A 19,571-nucleotide genomic window follows, 5' to 3' on the forward strand; every position below is an offset into this window, starting at 1 on the left:
GTGAATGAGAGCCAGAAAGAAATCGTGTTGCCCTGAGTGGAACCTTTGCCTCGTTTGCTCATGTGCAAGATGCGTATGAAGTCCCCAGAAGTCTTTCTTTTCTTTTCTTTTTTCCCCCACGTTCCTGCAAATCAGAAACTCTATGCGCGCCCACTCACCTTCTTTTGAAAGTGCATCACCCTCAGGTTAGGATGGGTGCATCCTCCCAAAGGTGGGTCCTGACAGGAAAGGTGTCACAATTTTTTTACGATTCATCACAGCCCGCATGGAAACTGCATGGGAAAAGGAGCCGGGGGGTGCGGGTCCGCGATCAGACCTGGGAAGAGAGCCTCGACCAGATTAATGCTTGCTCTATCGACTCCAGGCATCGTCTCGTTCACTGTCGGGTTATCCACAGAGCCCACTGTTCAAAATCAAAGCCGTCCAGACATCTGCTCACGGTGTGATGATTGCAGTATAGCAGAGGTTAATCTCCTCCGTCCCAGCATGGAGAGATATTGGACCAAAAAATAAATAAATTCAACATTCACTGATATTCTTAATATGCACATTGAACCTGCTCCTGAGTTAATTACACTGGGAACTTAAGAATCCTCATTTGTATTAAAAAAAGAGCACCGCAGCAACTTCTCTGCTGTGGTCTGATTACAGCTCGAGATGGAATTTTGACATTCTGGCAGAAGAAGGAATTTCCCGCTTTTAGACTGTGGCTAAATGACTTGACCAGTTCTGAAAATATAAGGTTCTCATCTCTGAAGAATAGAGTCACAATTCACTGGGATCCGGCTGCTCCCTCATCTGTTACCTAAGAAACAACCCATAGACCCATAGAGGACACTCCTCATGTAATAGCCTGTCCATTATTACTACTACTAATAATGAAGGTCTTGAATCTAGATTTTGACACAGGGTCCCTCTGCAAGGCAGGGCCACAAGATTGGGTGGTAATCCTGGGCTCACCTTTGTTGATATTGAACTTGAGAGGTGCAACTTCTCTAACCAATTTTCATTCAATTCAATTACCATTAACGGACCCATTCATAATTTTGTGTCTCCTGAGGGACTGGCTGGTCTTTGCTTTGCACCGTTTGGTAATCCGACCCGAAGCAGCCCATCTTTCACCCATGTGCCTATCGCAATTCCCACCCTGGATGCGAGCAGCACTCAGGTCAGCAAAATGGGAGAAAGCAGGCTAGACGTATACCACGGCTCTCATTCCTCCCATAGAAAGAGGAAACACTTTCAGGTAGAGAGTATTGAACGGGTCTGCTGTACATTCACCTGTGTGCAAAGGTCAACGCACCTGTATACAATAAATTATCTGCTGCAGGCCGTATATGACCAGGTGGTGTTTCTGCTGCTAAGGCTCCATAGCAACAACAGGTGCCAGTGTCGCCAGGGAGAGTGAAGGAGCGAACTCAGCTTAATCCCAAAGACGACACAAGCACAACATGTGATTTTCTACGTATTCGCATCAAAGTCAAGGTAGACGACATGTTCTGTACAAACAGCACAGCTTTGAAACTTTTGATAATGAGCCAATAACTTAAAGCACTGGTACCTGTTGGTTTTTTGTCTTTATTTATCTAATTACGCAGGAGCCTGTCCAAAGAGGGGGCAGATTGCCACTCCTCCCTCTCTGTCATAATGCACATAGAAGTGCACAGCATGTATCCAAACCAAGTACAGAGCCTTGAGGAAACACAATGCGATTTTAAAACTGGTTGGGTCGAACCTCTGTGCTCTGTGCAAGATGGCTCAAATGCCGCTGAATATGAAGACAGTCTACGTAGAAAGTCTGACGGCTATTGATACATGCAAGCAGGGCGGCTCAGCACCATCAGGCATCCACTGTTGTGTTTCTATCATCTGGCCCGTAACTCTTGCAGCATATTAATCAGTCTGGAAACCATCAGGAGCCTGGTTTCTGTTTGACATCTGCCGAGATGTCCGCTTTGCACGCAGTTTCAGTTTACAGCTGGCAGGGAAAATGCCTGGGCTTTTGACCTTTTCCAAATTAATATTAATTTGTTACATTATTAGTGCAGATGTCAAGCTTGCTACAGTACAGAAATAGATCACTGTGCAGAATTTACGGTATAAAAGTGAATGAAACCAGGGTAAACCAACAACTCCTCCTGTACTGACAAGAATAGAGGCAGCCACTGAAATATGGAATTTTGGTTTTAGCTGGAAGGCTTTAAAGCTGCAATAGTCCAATTCATTTGGTGTGGTTGCTACTATACACTGTACTGAACTTACAAGAGGTTTGATAGGGTCTGATTTGAAACCATAGATGGAACAGACAGAAGTGAAATAAAAACTACATGACCAAAATGATTAGATATCATAGACCCTGAATACTTAACAGATTCACTATAAGTTGCAACTGAAGTAATACCGTCAAACCACCAAAGCTCAAGAAAAATAAAACTAAACTGTGCAGAGAAATCAAAACATAAAATAAAATAAGACTAAAGATCTACAGCCACAGTAGCAGCTCTGTGAGGCTATACTGCAGCACAGAGGTGCTTTGAGCTAAAGGCTAACATGCTGACAGTTGGCAGGTAATTTTTTACCGGGTTCACAGTCTTAGTTTAGCATGTTAGCATACTTACGTTTGCTATTTAGCACTAAACACTAAGTACAGCTGAATGCCGGGAGTGATATTAGTATTGCAGGTATTTGGTCATAAACCAAAGTATTGGGCCGACTGAAATGTTGACCTGATGATGGTGAGAAGAGAAAAGCCACCAAAGTCAATGGAATTCATCTTCTTTGGAAGTGAATATCTGAATTCCACAACAAATAATCAAATAGTTGTCAAAATACTTCATTAAACCAAAAATGTAATCCTCATGATGGCCCGAGAGGAAAAGTCAGGGGATCACCAAAGGCAATAGAAACCATGTATGTCTGTACAAGATCCCATGGCAATCCACCCAATAGCTATTGAAATATATGAGTATGGACAAAAGTAGCGGACTGACTGCCTGCTGGAAGTGCCTTCCCTGGAGACATGTCACCAGCATGGCTAATAAATGGACTTACTAGACACAGCATCAAGACAAATGAGACAGATAAAATTATTTTTTTTCTATTTAATTAATATAAATCACTAATTGATATAAAATGTTAAAGAAATAAAAAAGGCTGAAGTTTGACTTCATTTACTTGACAATGCACGCATTAAGACCACAATGCACGCGTTAAGACAGTATACAGGCTTTAAAGGTTTACTAACAGGCCTCTGGAGAAACAGAGTTCAGCGCCATCTAGCAGATATTTTATTTGTTCTTTTAGCATTTGTGTCTGTAAAGCTGAAGAAAACAAAACAAAGAGCAGGTACATAATTCAATGTAAAATGCATGGTGATATACAAAAAGTCTGCAACAGAGTACCTTCAGTCGGACGAGAGATTAAGAAAAGAACAGTGCCACTGACACAGCCGTACAACTAAATGTTACAGGACTGATTAGATCCCAAGACACTTGTTCTGACAGCATTGTAAACAGAGGTGCATGACACACAAAGTAAAACTTAAAACTCCTTGCTGTGATCCTTACTATTTCAGAAAGTATGCTGAATAAATTGGCAAGTTCAGTTGGCCAGTTGACCTCTTTTCCAAATGAATCCACCATAGATCAAACAAGTGTTCGCGGTGGCAATTTTCTGTTCAATAAAGCACTTAGAGTCAACTCTTGACTTTTTGTAAGTTTAATTCAGCATCTGCAGATGGTCTCAAGCATACAGCGACCAAAGGTCACACAGCAATGAGCAGTGTATGACAATGAGCATAAAGCACAAAACTTAGTAGAGCATTTATACCCCTTAGTCATTACAGAAAGGAGGGGTTGCTGTGTATCTGTTCAAAGAGATAAAACACACTTAGTTTCGTAATTAATTGGTGAGATAGATTGCAGCTCAGGGATGAAGGACAACTGCCTGTTACCAACTGGTTCATTTTATCCCTGAGGGTCAGGCTGTACCTTGCAACTGAACAATAAGCAATCAGTGCATTCCATAGATAATATAACTACAGCTTAACAGCTGAATAGTAAAATGTGAATTGTATTAAAAATTTCCATTACACAATGCATGACGATTACAGAGATAAAGTGAAACTGCTAATATGTTCTGACATTTTTCAAACTAAAAAAAGTGTCAAACAAAATCTGCGGTTCTAACAAAAGCAAGCCTACTCAAATGCCCATGTAACAGTTTCTTCCTTGAAGAACATTTCTAACAGTGTTATAAGTTGAGAAGATATTTTCCTATTTCCAAGACCATTGGCAGTCTCAGGAATGCCCGGTAAGCCATCTTTGGATGCCAAAATGTGTCCCGCCAAGTGTTTTAAAATAAATATTGGTCTGTGCCACTATAAGGGCACTGAACCCATCAAAGTCTTTTGTCTTCTGAGATTTCTCTATGATGGTCCACCCTCTGGATGTCTTCAAAGGCCTTTAGTATATGTCTGCCTCTTCTTCTTGAGGCAGGCTCAAATGTCTGTTTTGATTTTGTCCAGGGAGTTGTCGATCTTTGTGAGAGTCTTTTTGATGCGCAACGCTGTTAATCTGGCTGATGGATTCTGGTACCAGCACTCTTTCATGAGTTTGGCCATGGAGGTTAAAGTCTGAAAATTAATTAGGAGAAAGAAATCAATCAGTGTGTTCCCAATGTCAACATTAGAATTGAACTGAAATTCTTTTATTTCTGGATATCAATAGGATCAGACATTATCTGCTAATTAATGACAGTTTGAATATTACTTACTGGGTCTGAAAACCATCTGTTTGGGATGTTGGGCCTCTGCTGATCCACACACACAACCTTCTTCATATCCTCAAAACTGGGATCACTTGGGACCACGTCGTGAAAAGGTGGCTTGTAGTCCTCTACAATGCCTACAAGTAGAGCAGATCATGCAACAACTCACGTTCAAGATCACATCACTTAAAACAAAGTGTAAAATACTACTTATACTGACGAATGACTAACATAAAATACATTAAAGCATATAAAAAAGGATTAATGTCATGGCATGGCCGTTTTGTTCTTAACTTGCTCTCAAGTGCGGCTATGGTACAAAACAGAGATGTGAGATTACTGTGTTGGGGCCGAATCAATATCTTAAGTGTTGCTGAAAGCCCAGTTCCGACTAAAGAGCGCTAAAACTGTTTGACAGTGAAGAGAGGAAGTAGGTTTTATTTCACATAAGATGCCTCTGGCTTCTCCGCAGACCACAGACTGTGGATGGGGGCATGTGTACTGAGGCCAAAACTTCCTATCAGAAGCAGAAAAGCTTTTACGTAGTCCTAGTTAAAGCAGTGATTCTGTGTTCATTCTGAAGAAACATGTCACTGGTGCATTGTTATGTTTCTTTACATCTAAAACACTCAGTCTACCACCCTGTTTTTTCGGATTGCTAACACAAATGAAATTCATGGTTATTGCTCTGTTTATAGGTAATGCAACTATACGATGCACAAGCATGACAGTTGGCCGAGTTGATGGAATTAAGGAAAAAGAGAGACTTTTAAGAGACAGGGCTATGTTGAATCCAACATGTTGTGTAAAACATACTGACCATTGCTGACTGTCCTCCTGGCAACCTCCCACAAGACGAGGCCCAGGGCCCAGATGTCCACTCTCTTGTAGGACTCAAAACAGTCCATCTGGATAGAGTCATCGAGTACCTCGGGGGCCATGTAACGCTTTGTACCCACTTTGGGGTTGTTTCCCACATCTAACTCGTTGGTGTCTTGAAAATGCATGACCGCCAGACCTAACATGAAAAAACAAAAAGTCTTTAAAAATCCCCTCCAGACATGTTTTACGACGTATGAAGAACACAAAAAAGTCCAGTTGTCCCATTAAAAAGTCCTAATATGACATCTCGTCCTCCTACTTGTACATTGTAAACAGTCCTGTTCACCCCAAACAGGATGTACTCAGATAATTAGAACAACTCGCTTCTGAGACAAACAACTGCTGCCATGTTTGTCAGGACAGCAAAATGCTTCATTTGGAGCAAAATTTATTGTATCGAGCTTGTAAACACATCAAGCCTGTCAGCAGGTTGTGGCTTGTACCTGAATTAGTTTTTATTCAAGTATCTGCAAATGGAACATTGGTGTATTAGATAAAAGTGGTCTGAGTTCTTTCAAATGTGTTTTTGGTTAAGGGCCAGGTGGTACACTTAGCAGTGGTTGTTTTTCCTAAATTTATGACAAATATGGCTAAGGGGATAGATGCGAGTTGAGCAACTGCAGATGCATCTCTTATGCAATGCTCATGAACTATGACATCCATTTAAGCCCTTCAGTAGCTTTAAGGTGGTGAATCAATTTGTATAAGCACTTTATTAAAGCTATGTTACATGGAGTGAAATATTCAAATCCAAGGCTCAGTTTTTTTTGTAACTGCACTATTCAATCTAATGGACATGTTCTTGCCATATTGTGCATCCTTTTATAAACATTTCCTGAAAGTTCAACCTGACGCAATTTATATCTTTGGAAACTTTGGGATGTACACTTGAATTTAAAATTAAGTTTTGCAGGATTAAACTATGTATGTTTGTAGTTAATGGTCCAACAGTTAATGGTCCAACAGGGCAGCTCTGCTTGTGAAGGGATTTGAAAAGTACATCGGATCCACATCTCAAAAGCAGAAAATTTAAGGTAAACTTACTATTAGATTAAAAGTTAGGAAATACAGTCCACTAATATAGAGAAAAATAAACAGAACATTTATCATATAGATATGTTAGCATTCTCACCAAGGTCAGCAATGCAGCACTGTCCATTCTTTTTGACCAATATATTTTTGCTCTTCAGGTCTCTGTGGGCGATAGCCGGTTTGCCCTGTGTCCCAAAGATCTCAACATGGAGATGTGCCAAGCCGCTTGCGATGGAGAGTGCCATGCGGAGGCAGCTGGAGGCATCCAGGGTGCTGAGTTGAAGGTAGTCATACAAGGAGCCCATCTCATGGAAGTGAGTGATCAGCCACAGCTGAGTACTGGAGTTCCTCGAGGTCATGTCTGAAGCTATGAAGCCTATGTTGAGAGAAATATATCATTGTAATTAATAAAATGTTTCGATCAACACACACACCACAGTATTTAACCAATGGGACATGTTTGACCATTACTGTACAATTAATACTCAGTAAAGGTTAAGTAGAGAGGTCTGCACAAATATTTTTGACTTTTAAAACAAGTGATAAATGTATTATAATTTTAAAGGAATGGGTTTAACTGGCAATTGGTAATACATATGTGTCAAAATAAATTATCTGTACACAATGCAGGGCCTGCATGAGCTGTATTAAGGAGAAAGTAAGCCTGTCAAATCTGATTAGATATTTTTTAGAAATAAATTGGTGTGAAGCATAAATTGCTTATCATGTATTAGTCTCGAGTTGTTCTAAAGAATTTGTCTACACACAGGCACGAGGTGACATAAAAGAAAAACTATGAAGGTCATTGTGTCCTGCTATACGTACTCTTACAACTTGTTAAACCTGATCACATGCAATATGCTACATACCAAGGATGTTCTCATGTCTCAGCAGCACTGTGTTGTAGATCTCAGTCTCTCTGAACCAGGACTTCTCATCTCTGGAGGAGAAGATTTTGACAGCGACACTCTCTCCCTGCCACTGACCCCTCCACACTTCACCATAACGGCCCTTACCTGGCAGGCAAAAACATGGGAGAAATTAACAGACAGGAAGAGACTCATAAAAATGTGTAAGGGGCTCAGCACTTGAACAACTTATTGTCTCCAAGAGGAAGGATTAAATTCAAATTTAAGTTAACAAAAAACTAACCAAAACAAAACATTTTAGATATATAAAAACAAGGTACATGGTGGATGCAGGAGAGCTACCACAAATTCAGGGTTTATGTGCACATGTCCCATTAAAAAAAATAAAAAAAGTCTTGGACCTTTTAGCTTCTTTTTGCTCATCATCTCCCTGTGGGGAGCAGTCTCCAGGAAAAAAAAAACTGTAATAAGGTTCACCATAGGCCAACTGCCCTGTTACAAATAGCAGACAAAGTTACTGAGTGGGCCAAACACTGACGAAACACTGAACAGCTACAGACCCAGATATATTTGTCAGAAACTGGGGGAAACAAGACAGAGCTAGAAGGAAAGTGAGTTTTGGAATTACATTCATCAGGTGACCAGAATAACAATGCAACATGAATGCTACTATAGCTGTGTCTACTTGATGTGTAAATATTTTGCAAACATGTTCACCTCAACAACGTGCTGGTGATGTGCTGGTGTCTGTGTAAATGTCCTCTTAGTTTGTTGCCCCCTAGTGGCCATTAATCAATTCATGCAGATTGAACTTGTTTGCGTTGCCTTGGAGAGTCTGAAATCAACTAACAGTTGTAACAGTGCAATTGGTGTAAAACAATGAGTTAACCTCTTATAGCAACAGGATTGACTTAACCTTGAACACTGATAAATATGGCAACATGTTTGTCCGTATGAAAATGTTTTGCTGTTTGTAACATTTTCTCTGACACTTAACATACTACAGCCGATCTCGAAAATAAAATTTGTGCAATTTTGGCTCTGGGGACTTAATTGCTGGAACTGTTGCACATTAATTCGGCTAAGTTTCAGAATATCCACACAGCACTTGCCTGTTTTGCAACCCAAATATTTGTTTAAATGAATGTTTCTTGTAGACAAAATACTTGTTTTGCATGTATTCTGCATATATTGGAAGATCTATGAAGCTCTATCAGTCTTACATATGAAGGCAGGTGAAGGTATCAATGAAAATGTTAACCACAAAAACAAGTTTGAAGGCTTATCAGAGCCTGTATTTGAATGTCCAACAGTGTGTTGCCAAATGGTACAGCGGCTCTGAGGCTTTAACAGAGCTAGGACCACCTTTTTTGCAGGACTTAACTGCATTTTTTTGGCCAGAGGCCCCTGTGTCAGTACAGTCGGAGTGCCTCATTGAAATGAATGAGGGGCTGAGTTTTCTTTAGGCTTTGCTATCGTAAATATGAAAACAGCCTTTACCAGGACACTTACCCACACACTCATTGAGTGTAATTTGTCGAGCAACAGTTCTCTGAACAAGGAATGGGAGTCCTGAGCCACTGCCTGAAGTGCAGGAATGGTCCAACAAATCCTGAGAAAGAGAAAAATAGAAACAACGAGTTAAGGGCTTGTGTATTTGCATGTGTGTATATTTGAAAGTGAGCTATCTAAGTGAAGAAATCCTGTGGCTCAAGCCTAAAAATGATGAAATAAAGAGCACGTGGGACTCAAATAATGCTAATACAAGCAGGCCTCCTTTTATGTAGCACCCACATGGGAAGGAAGGGGTTTGTGTGCATCGGGGTATTTTGTGTGTGCGTCAGTGCTGGAGGTGCAGAGTGCCCCCTGCTGAGTAAACAACAGAAGTGCCACCCCCTCCCTAGTGACTGGTGTGGGCGCTGGAGATTTTATCTAATCCAAGGGCCAGACTCCAAAACAGGCGCAATGCTACTAAGCCTTTTATTTTTATCTCAGCTATGAGCCGTGCAGCTTGCCGGTGCTGACACAGGGGGGCAGTACACAGCAACAGAGTCAGGAGCTGCTGAGCAAAACAAATGACTAAACTGGGAGGGAAGGTTGAGGATTGAAAACAGAGTGATGCCTCAGATAAACAGATGCATAATGCAAGAGCTGCCTGAGAGACAATTTGGAATCACAACAGGAATGCAAGACAGAGGCCATAAAATGAATGATGAGTTGCTCTGCAGAGAGTTAATCCCTCTCTCTGGTACAGGAGGATTGTTTTTAGGAGGGTATATTTGGGGCAGGCTGTTTAGCAGCAGAGTGCAATCAGAACGCCGCAATATCATTATAATCAGAGACGACTTCTGGGCAGCAGGCTGTAGAGGGACAAGCACATGTATTTCAGTCCAATTTGCTTTTCACAGCCACACCACTGTTGCTAATAACCTTTCTCATGGTGCTGCCAAGCACTTTTTAATTATGCTGAAACAAACATTCTGTGGCTCCATATTTGGGCCTTTCATCGCCAAGTGTATTTGATGGACTTTGGAAAACAGCTTGAGAGAGAGCCAAAATCAGCAATTTCTCTCTCGGACACAAAACAGACACACACATTTAAAATGATCATACTTTAACATTTGGACATGTTATTTAAAAGTTTCATAATTAGAGATGTGGGATAATCTGGGATTTGAAGAGTTTAGACATGCTTACAAAAACAGATTTGATGTTCCATGACAGCCAAAGAAGACAGCAAATTTTAGCTTTTATGGGGATACAGAATCACAAAATGGACTGTAATAGCCATGTATTGTATTAGGGCATAAGCTAGACTGTGAGCACACAACTTGATTACACAGTGTGTGAGCCAGTGAATGTGCTGGGTTGTCTTTCAGACTAAACACTAACCACAGGACTCCACCTATACTCTGGATCGGTTTAGTGGGCCTCAAAACATGAAAGAGGAGAAAACGTACAATCCATGGTTGAGTGGAGAGAAAATAAACAGCAAAAGACATTCCTATAACAGACTGGAAAAATGACTGGGAAAGGGGAAAAACAAGTTTCAGTGTTTAAGGATTTTTTAAGAAAGAAACGGTTGAAGACAGAGACAGTTAACGCTGAGTTAAGGGACGCTCTGCTTTACTCTCTCAGACAACAGAGACTCCTTCAAGCTAAATTAATGGCTCTAGACGGAGCATTGTGCCATAATAACATCCGCATATAGGCATTAAGGAAGGCACAGAAGGAAGCTCAATGCTAACATTCACTGAAAACTTTCTGAAGATGGAGGTTATACTCGACAGGAACACTGATCTGCAAACCCAGAGAGCCAACCAATCAATCGCTACTAAACCTCAGATGAAAACATCTCAATATCCATTCTGGTTAATTTAGAGAGCTGAGACATAAAAGACAAAATACTGAAAAAAGCCTGGGCAGAGAAGGACACCTTTGAGGAAAAACTGGAAGCTTTTGCACACAACTTTCCTACTGAGGCACCATATCCTGCCAAGATGAGGATTCACTGGGAAAATGGTGCAACTGAAATATACAAGGACATGAGAAGGAGAGGCTACCCCCTGGACCTGCCACAAACGACTGACACCAATTTGGAAAGGAGACTCACTCATGGCACACACTGGTGCAAAAAGAGATCACACTGAACAAGCCCGAGAGAGGCTCAGAGATTTCCATTGACAAGTGTGAACACTATTACAGTGCAGGGAATCCTGAGGCATAAGTAGGTCTAATTTTACTGTCACAGTCCATATGTTTATGTTGCCGACACATGTAGACTCAACTATTGTTAAGAGGTTCTAATAACTTAAGAGTAGCTTCTTGGAATGTGAATTGCTTAAATAGTCCAGTTAAGGGGAGTAGAGTAATGGGTCAAGATGAAAAGGAAAAAAACAAAAAACAAAAAAACAAATCATATTCCTACAAGAAACTCATCTATCTCGAATTGAACATGAAAAATAAAAAACAAATTGGGTATAAAAACACATTATACAGCATATAAAACCGGACTTGAGAAGACTTGCAATATCAATACATAATTTTGTTCATTTTGAATTAGTTACGGAGATCAGGGGTAGCGAGGGCTGATCAAAATCTAGTGCAAGGCAAAATAGAAAATAAATTGACCCCCCTTCTTTGTGTTTACCTACCTCCACAAAGCATTTCAAAATATTATGAAAAAGGCTCTTGAACTAATGGTTCAGAATTACAAGGCATGTTAATCTGTGCAGGAAACTTTAATAAAGTAATAAATGCCAAATGGCATACATCTATATGCCTCCCCAGACTAAATTACTGAAAAAGGGTCTGGATGAAATGGGCTTATTGGACATTTGGATGGACCTACAGTACATCCAACGGACAAACATTCTACTTCTTTCTCTGTTCCCCATGTGGTGTATTCAAGATTGTTTTTTATGTCTCAAAATAATAGACGTAGGATTCTGAAGTATAGAGATATCTCAGATCACTCACCAATCTACCTGATACACTTGGATGGTAGATGAAAGAGAACAATTTGAAGACTCAATACAAGTTCGTTTAACAACAAAACAGTCTTACAACAAGTAAAATCTGAAATCAAGACCTTCCTCGACCTAATTGGAAGTGGGGAAGTGAACCCAAATATAATATGGGATACCTTAAAGGCAGCTGACAGGGGTAAACTGATATCCCAGAGTACAACAATCAAGAAAACAAAGGAAAATCAATTTAGAAAACTGAGAAAAATAGTTTAAAAGAATTCGAAAGGCAAAACAGCAAGAATCACTAGACCCAAATGATGATTAAAGTTAACGAAATTAGAAAGAAGAAATTAGATCAGTGACATTTATAAAGAAGAATCAGATAAGAAATATAAATTCCTAAAACAGTTGTATGATGAGGTAGGTTCTAAAACTACAAAATGACTAGCAAAGAAAATAAGTAAAAAACAGATCTCACAGTCAATATAAAAAAAGATGTTAGATCCTAAAACAGTACAAATATATGATAACTTAGATGAAATTGATACTGCACACAACATATTACAAGACTCTCTAGTCACAACCAAAACAATACAGTAAAGAGAACGCAAATACCTTTTCAAATTCCCTCGACCTGCCCTAAATTGGAGAACATTGAAATGAGTGCCTAATGTCACAGCTCATGAAAAAAATAACTGGAGACTGCAGTGAATGAAATTAAAAAATAATAAGACACCACGAATTGGTGGTCTACCAGCTGAGTTGTATGAGGAGATTTGACTCAGGTACTCTTAAATTCCTTTAATTGGAAACTTGAGAAAATGTCAACTTCACCTTCGTGGCGAGTAGCTGTCATTTTTGTCAACCCAAAAGAAGGCAAGAATAAAAAGTTTTCAATTTTAAATCAGATTTCCAAACTGTATTCATGTCTAGGGGATCAGACTCATTTATTTCGGAACTAACTGACAGTGACAGATCCGGTTTTGCCCAGGGACGTAAAATCAAGATAATATTAGATGCCCTCTTCATTTAATACAAAACATCAGAAAAAAGCCAAAACAAATGCTGTGTTAGTCAATCTAGATGCTGAGAAAGCGTTTGACTTGCGTTCGTTGGGAATATTTGTTTTTGGTCTTGGAGCATTTTGGCTTTGCTTAAAAGTCAATTAACAGCATTGAAAACTTATATTCTGCCCCTACGGCAAGAATCCAGATAAATGGACGTCTTGCTGATCATGTAAAATTTGAAAGATTCAGGGACGCCCCTTTTCACATACCTTTTTTTTTTTTTGCACTTTACATAGAACTTTTGGCACAGGCAATAAGAGAAGACTGTAGTATACAGGGAATTCTTGTGTTTCTTCTTGTAGTGTTGTATGCTGATGATGTTTTGCTAAATGTCAGTAATCCAGATGACTGCCAGATATTTACAGTAGTAGTACACCAATAGGTCTTAAGAGAATTTGGGAAAAATTAGGCAATTATAGAACCCAACAAAATAATACAATTAACAACACAGGGATACACTGGTAGTTCTAAATTAGTAGTTTCAGAACTTTACCAGAGAATTGCAATGGGTAGGGGAACTACGACAGAGTAGATCAACGAGAGATGGGAGAATGAATTAAATTATAAAATAATGAGTCAACAATGGGAAAACATATGTGAAACTATTTTTTTTTTTACTTCTTGTTCTATGTATTGGCGTGAACTCTGTTGGAAGAACCTTGTTCGTTTTTTCATTACTCCTAAAATGAAAACTTATCTAATATCAATAGACCAAAAATGTTGGAGAAACTGTGGGGATGATGGGGCAAATCACCAACACATTTTTTGGACCTGCGCAAAGATACAACTATTTTGGGAAAGTATATGGAGAATCATGCAACATATTCTTGGACGGCAGGTTTCATTTACGTGCATGTCACTTTATGTGGCCAACTGCCAGAAGGGATAACAAGAAATCACAAATATTGACTGCAACAGCAAAAAAAAAGCAACTGCTCATAAATGGTTACAGACCGACCCACCTACAGTAGATGATTGGCTTGAAATCATAAAAGAGATTAAAGAGATGGAAAACTGACTTTTCCTACTGAGACTAAGAAATGATTTATACATTGCAAGATGGACAGAATGGAATATTTGGTGGAATAAGGAATGTAGTTGATGGCTTTTCTCTCCTCATCCTCACTTCCTAAAATGTCATTTACCTTCCTTCTGCTGTATGCTCTGCCAATCATGGAAATTTTTAGACAAATTAAGTAGTGCTGAATAAAGACCCCCCAGTTCATAATCCATATTACATAATGTTTGGTATCTGGATGTTGTGGATGTCATGGTGCCTGGCAACGATACTGATGGACTGTGCTGTTGTTTTTGTTAAAAGAAAAAAAAGAAATAAAAGAAATAATAAAATCTAACTGTAAAAAAATTACTACTACTAAGGCTTTAACATTACAAACAGGCTTCTACAGTGTATCTACCTATAATTTACTGAGATAAACATGAGGAGTTATAGAATTATTGTGCACCTTATTTGGTGGTTTACTGCTTTAATGTGATTTAGAGCTTTAATTCAGCCATGATGCAAAGTCAAAATAAAAACCAAAAGAACAGAAAAAGTCACTAAAAACATAAATGTAGGATTGTTTATAACTTTACAACAATGGCCCAGTGGATCAGTTTTATTTTCACTTGGCCGGAAGCATTCTCCTATTTTTTGACATAAAAAAAAAAAAACATCACAACTATGGTGGATAATTTAAGGTTTTTTATTTGTAAGGGCTCTACGAAAGTAGAAAAGACTATTTTGGCAAGCTGAAGGATAAATGCGCTTTCTTTGAACAGCTCCAAGTTGTCTTCAGTTCAGGGTTTGTGCCATGTTTGTTCACAGCATATAACACTAAACTCTTGATTACAGTGCCACCACATGACTGCCTTGATCACAAATCTGGATTAAAGAGGCAACAATGTTAATCGTACCATCGTGTCTCTCTTGTATATTATCCTGTTGTAGCGAATGCGTACACAAAAGAGGCAGAGGTCCCCACTAATCAAACAGCTGAATCCTTCAAGTTAATATAACACATAATTTCAGAGGGGGTTTTCCATCGCTGTTATTGGTGAACACATTTGCAGATCAGATTGACTTTAAAGATACTCTGTGATTTAGGTGTACTCAAAACAGTCACCTTACCACCCAAATTCAAAAAACAAGATTGGATCTGTTGTCTCTCTTGAAATGATTGATAGATCATTTAATAGAGAAACTAGACACAGAAACACTAAACAAGAACTAGAGCTAAATTATTAAGGTTGTCTGCTTCTTTTAAATGTTTGATTGCATTAGTATTTAGTATTTAAATACAGCAAACAGACCTATAGTGAATTTTAAGTAGAAAAATACACACAAACATTTATCAACATTCAAAATTTATAAACATTTATACCCTCAACTAGACTTGCAGTACAATGACAAAAGCAAATGCACTGTCAAGTATCTCAGAAATATAGCAGATGTTTTTTCTTGCTAAAACTTGTGCATAATGTTCAAAACATCTTTGTGGTGGCTACTGTAAAGAAAGGGGTTAAAATAAATGACTTGAATTTGATTAAGTATTCATATCAAATATACTGGCTAATTGAAATATGCTTTGAGCAGCTTTTATACCGATCTTTCTAATGAGTTCAGGATATCCTTTCCTTTGCAAACTCTGTGCTGAAGGTAACCTCCTTCATAGTATCCAGTACTCACCGCCAGAGTGCTCTCCCCCACATTGGATGCTATAAGGCCGTCAATAGTTCCGTATTCAGCATCTCGTGATGTTAATCTCTCCATTTGATTGTGGTGGATGCGTCTAAACACCAGGATAGCAATAGCCGAGAGGACGATGAGGACGATGATGGGTGCCACGATGACAATAGCCAGTGTGGTCACACTGTAGTTTGGCGTCTCATCAGCTGGGAGGGTAGAGAAAAATGTACAATGTGCAATTGTTCTTCAAACTATCACTCAGGTCATTTTGTGGACATTTTTTAAGAAAAAAAACATAAAGCTTGATTTTGAATGACAAAATTTGGCTTTTGCCTGTGAAGGGACTGAGTACAGTTGCTTGAAGTAAACAACAGACAATAGTGTCCATTAGCACGTAGCTATGATACAAGAAGAGGAGATATTAATTAGATATGCTGAAGGAAAACTCTCCTTTGCTGTGATTTTTTATCACTGAGTAGACAACACATGCCAAGGCTTGACTATACACAATTATCAGTTTTCTGCTGCACCCTCTGAAGAAAAGGGACATCGGTTAAGGGTGGGGGTGCATGCAGAACACATATGTGCATGAGCATTCACACACACACAAATACACACACACACTGAATCTCATCAAGTCAGCCTGGGGAACTGACCACCATTCACACTTTCCAAACATTCCAAGGGAAAGAGTGCTCAGCTCTGCCTGGAGCACAGACAATGATCCCCTTTTTCTCAACTCGCATAATGAACTCTTTCTCCCAAATACACAACTAGTAACACATTCTGGAAGCTCACTAGACTTGACTCAAACACATAAGAAGGGATGCATTTAGTTAGGCAACTTAAAAAAACATATTTTTACATGATTATTGTATTACCAATGTAGTAGTAGCAATGTAACAAGACAAAGGAGTTTTACAGCGAAGGGCAATACAGTTTGCAAAGTAATACTTAACAAATTATTAAGGCATTGTAAACTGTACCTAGCTTGCGCCCCAATTTGTAAATTTTATTTAGCACAGCTATAATCTTCAAATGTAGATCAAAAAGGGTTGCAGGTATCTTAGGTTTAAATATTAATTTATGAAAAATATGACTGCTGTAGAGGGAAAAGTAGGTGAAAAGAGACAAAAAGGGCAAAAATAGCTCTGCGTATAGATGCCTGCCTCTCCTTCATTCCCAGGTGAATTCACCCTCTGGCCTCTTGTCAGCCAACTCTGACGGCCTCCGAGAGGACAGGTGGGAGGTGGACCATGACTAAATAATATTCAAAACCCTCTAGTTGCCCACTGTCTCCCCATTTCTGTTTCATGATGTGCCAGGAGTGTGACCACACAGAGGTGCAACTCAGGCCAACAGAAACCATCCAAAACAGCCATGGCAGACAGTTTCAAGCCGATGGCGTAGCCTTCTCAACAGAGAATGATGAAGAGGAATAATATGCGTTACTTTCTCTAAAGCACAACAATGACTTACCTTCATGGTCATTCCTATTCTGAATAGATGAAATCTAGGCAGCATTTTGTCGGGAAGGGCTACAGCAATTTGTTTAAAAGTGTCCAACAGTGAAATCAACAGACTGAGCTCTTGAGCATCTTTGACAGAACGGTACAGAAACAGTTCTCAAACTGTGTTTGTGTTTCAAAATACAGATACCTGTACTGGGGGTTACAGTACTGTACCTTTGACAGGCAGCTCCACAGTGCTGTTCATGTTACACAGGGGACCCTGGCAGCACTCCACAGTCTGGTCTCTGGAAGGTGGGGTCTTACAGGTCAACGTACTCTGCTCATAAACCTTAAAGCAGCCTTTCTGGTACACCAGAGAGCCGCCGTTGACCGTCAGAGAAGAGAAACACTGGTGGCCCATGCAGCGATTGCCTGTTACACATGAGCTGCCTTCACACACACACTCGTGCTCCTGTTTGATCAGGGGCTTCAACTGCTCCTCTGCAAAGGATTCAGGAAGAAGACATGGCTGGTAAATAATTAAACCTCAAACTATTGCTGCATCACTATAAACATGACTGTTGCTTTTTATGGTGTATAAAAACATCAAATGCAAATACAATCTTGTCATAAAAGGTAATAATATAACAGATCAGCTCCAAAGTGGAACTTTTGCACAATCCTAAGTAACATAAGGTCTATCATGAACAGCAGCCAAGAGAAATGTGTACAATCTGTACAAAGTCACCTTTCCCAGGAGCTTGAACAGTGACGTTCATGTTACACAGATGGCCCTGGCAGCACTTGATGACATGGGCAGATGAGGGTGGCATGGCACAGGTGGCGCTGCCCTCCTCGTCGTCCCTCAGGCAGCCCTTCTGTTGGACGGCCAGCCCATCGATCATCTTCAGGGAGGAGAAACACTGCTGCCCTGTGCAGCGATGGTCACGCTCACACACGCCGCCCTCGCACACGCACTCCTGGTCTCTGAGGACTGGTCTGCCAGCAGACAGTTCTACATCTGATAAGAGGAAACAGAGATATGGGAAAACCCATTAGGGCAATACCATTAGTATCCCATTAAATTAAATGGCATTTACTCAGATCAGAAAGCATGCAGGACAACAGGCATGTTGCTGTTGGTCAGTTATTGAAGAGGATGCCTAAGTTTATATGCATCAGAAAATATTTTCCTGTTAAAAATCCAACACCTGCTGAAATAAAATGAGTTGTTCTCCACACATAGAATTTATTCAGGGGGCCCACCAAAAAAATTTTTCTGCCATCCTCAATTTTGATTTCTTTGTATGTATTATTTGATTCTTTCCGGATTCTCCATTGAAATTAGCCAATAATTTATTACTTTCAGTTGAATCACTGTGCAATGATACTATGATTTATCAATTCATTGGTTTAAATGAATGATTCCAAGCAAACTCTGTTTAAAAACTAAAAAAGAAAAGTATTGAAGGTTTTTATTTTACATATATTAAGAGTTGTGTCTGATGCATTAGAACATGGGAAAAAGTCAACAAAATGTGATTATCTTTGCATATATTTGCCATCAAATATATTTGTATTAACATGGTGTTACTGATTTTAACCACATCACCCAAAGTGAAGTGTTAGATACAGTTAGGGGTATAAGTATTTGGACAGTGACACAGTTTTCATAATTTTGCCTCTGTAGTCCACAACAATGGATTTGAAAAGAAGGCATCAAGATGTTATCGAAGTGTAGACTTTAAGCTTTAATTCAAGGGATTAAACAAAAATATTGCATTAGCCGTTTAGGAATAGCAGCCATTTTTTAACATAGTCCCTCATTCTCAGAGGCTCAAAAGTAATAGGACAAACCAACATAACTATAAATATCAGGATTATTTTTAATACTTGGATGAAGCTTCTTTGCAGTCAAGGACTGCCTGAAGTCTGGAACCCATAGACATCACCAAATGCTGAGTTTCCTCCCTTTCGATGCTTTGCCTGGACTTTACTGCAGCTGCCCTCAGTTGGTGCTATTTTGTGGGTCTTTCTATCCTCAGTTTGTCTTCAGGAAGTGAAAAGCATGCTCAGTTGGGTTGAGATCAGGTGAATGACTTGGCCATTAAAGAATATTCAATTTCTTCGCATTGAGAAGAGTTGGGTTGCTGTCGCAGTATGTTTTGTTTCATTATCCATCTGTGCTGTTAAGCACCATCCCCTACCAGTTTTGCAGTATTTGGCTGAATCTGAGCAGATAGTATAGCCCTGTACGCTTCAGAATTTATCCTGCTACTTCTATCAACAGTCACATCATCAATAAACAACAGGGACCCAGTGCCACTGGCAGCCATACATGCCCA

General features: G+C 39.5%; 1 protein-coding gene across 1 annotated transcript in view; it reads right to left on the reverse strand.

Moving 5' to 3' along the window:
* Positions 1–3,154: 3,154 nt before the first annotated feature.
* The window catches only part of LOC120801324 (activin receptor type-1-like), a 32,543-nt gene continuing 16,126 nt past the window's right edge, over positions 3,155–19,571 (reverse strand). Inside the window, exons 4-12 of the mRNA XM_040148182.1 lie at positions 17,975–18,247; positions 17,461–17,727; positions 15,776–15,981; positions 9,063–9,162; positions 7,551–7,697; positions 6,782–7,057; positions 5,588–5,785; positions 4,774–4,904; positions 3,155–4,633 (exon numbers count right to left, since the gene is read on the reverse strand). Coding sequence (XP_040004116.1) covers positions 4,499–4,633; positions 4,774–4,904; positions 5,588–5,785; positions 6,782–7,057; positions 7,551–7,697; positions 9,063–9,162; positions 15,776–15,981; positions 17,461–17,727; positions 17,975–18,247 — 1,733 coding nt within the window. The 3' untranslated portion in view covers positions 3,155–4,498. The remainder of the gene's footprint in view (positions 4,634–4,773; positions 4,905–5,587; positions 5,786–6,781; positions 7,058–7,550; positions 7,698–9,062; positions 9,163–15,775; positions 15,982–17,460; positions 17,728–17,974; positions 18,248–19,571) is intronic.

The sequence above is a fragment of the Xiphias gladius genome, chromosome 16, assembly GCF_016859285.1.
Source record: "Xiphias gladius isolate SHS-SW01 ecotype Sanya breed wild chromosome 16, ASM1685928v1, whole genome shotgun sequence".
Taxonomy (NCBI): Eukaryota; Metazoa; Chordata; class Actinopteri; order Istiophoriformes; family Xiphiidae; genus Xiphias; species Xiphias gladius.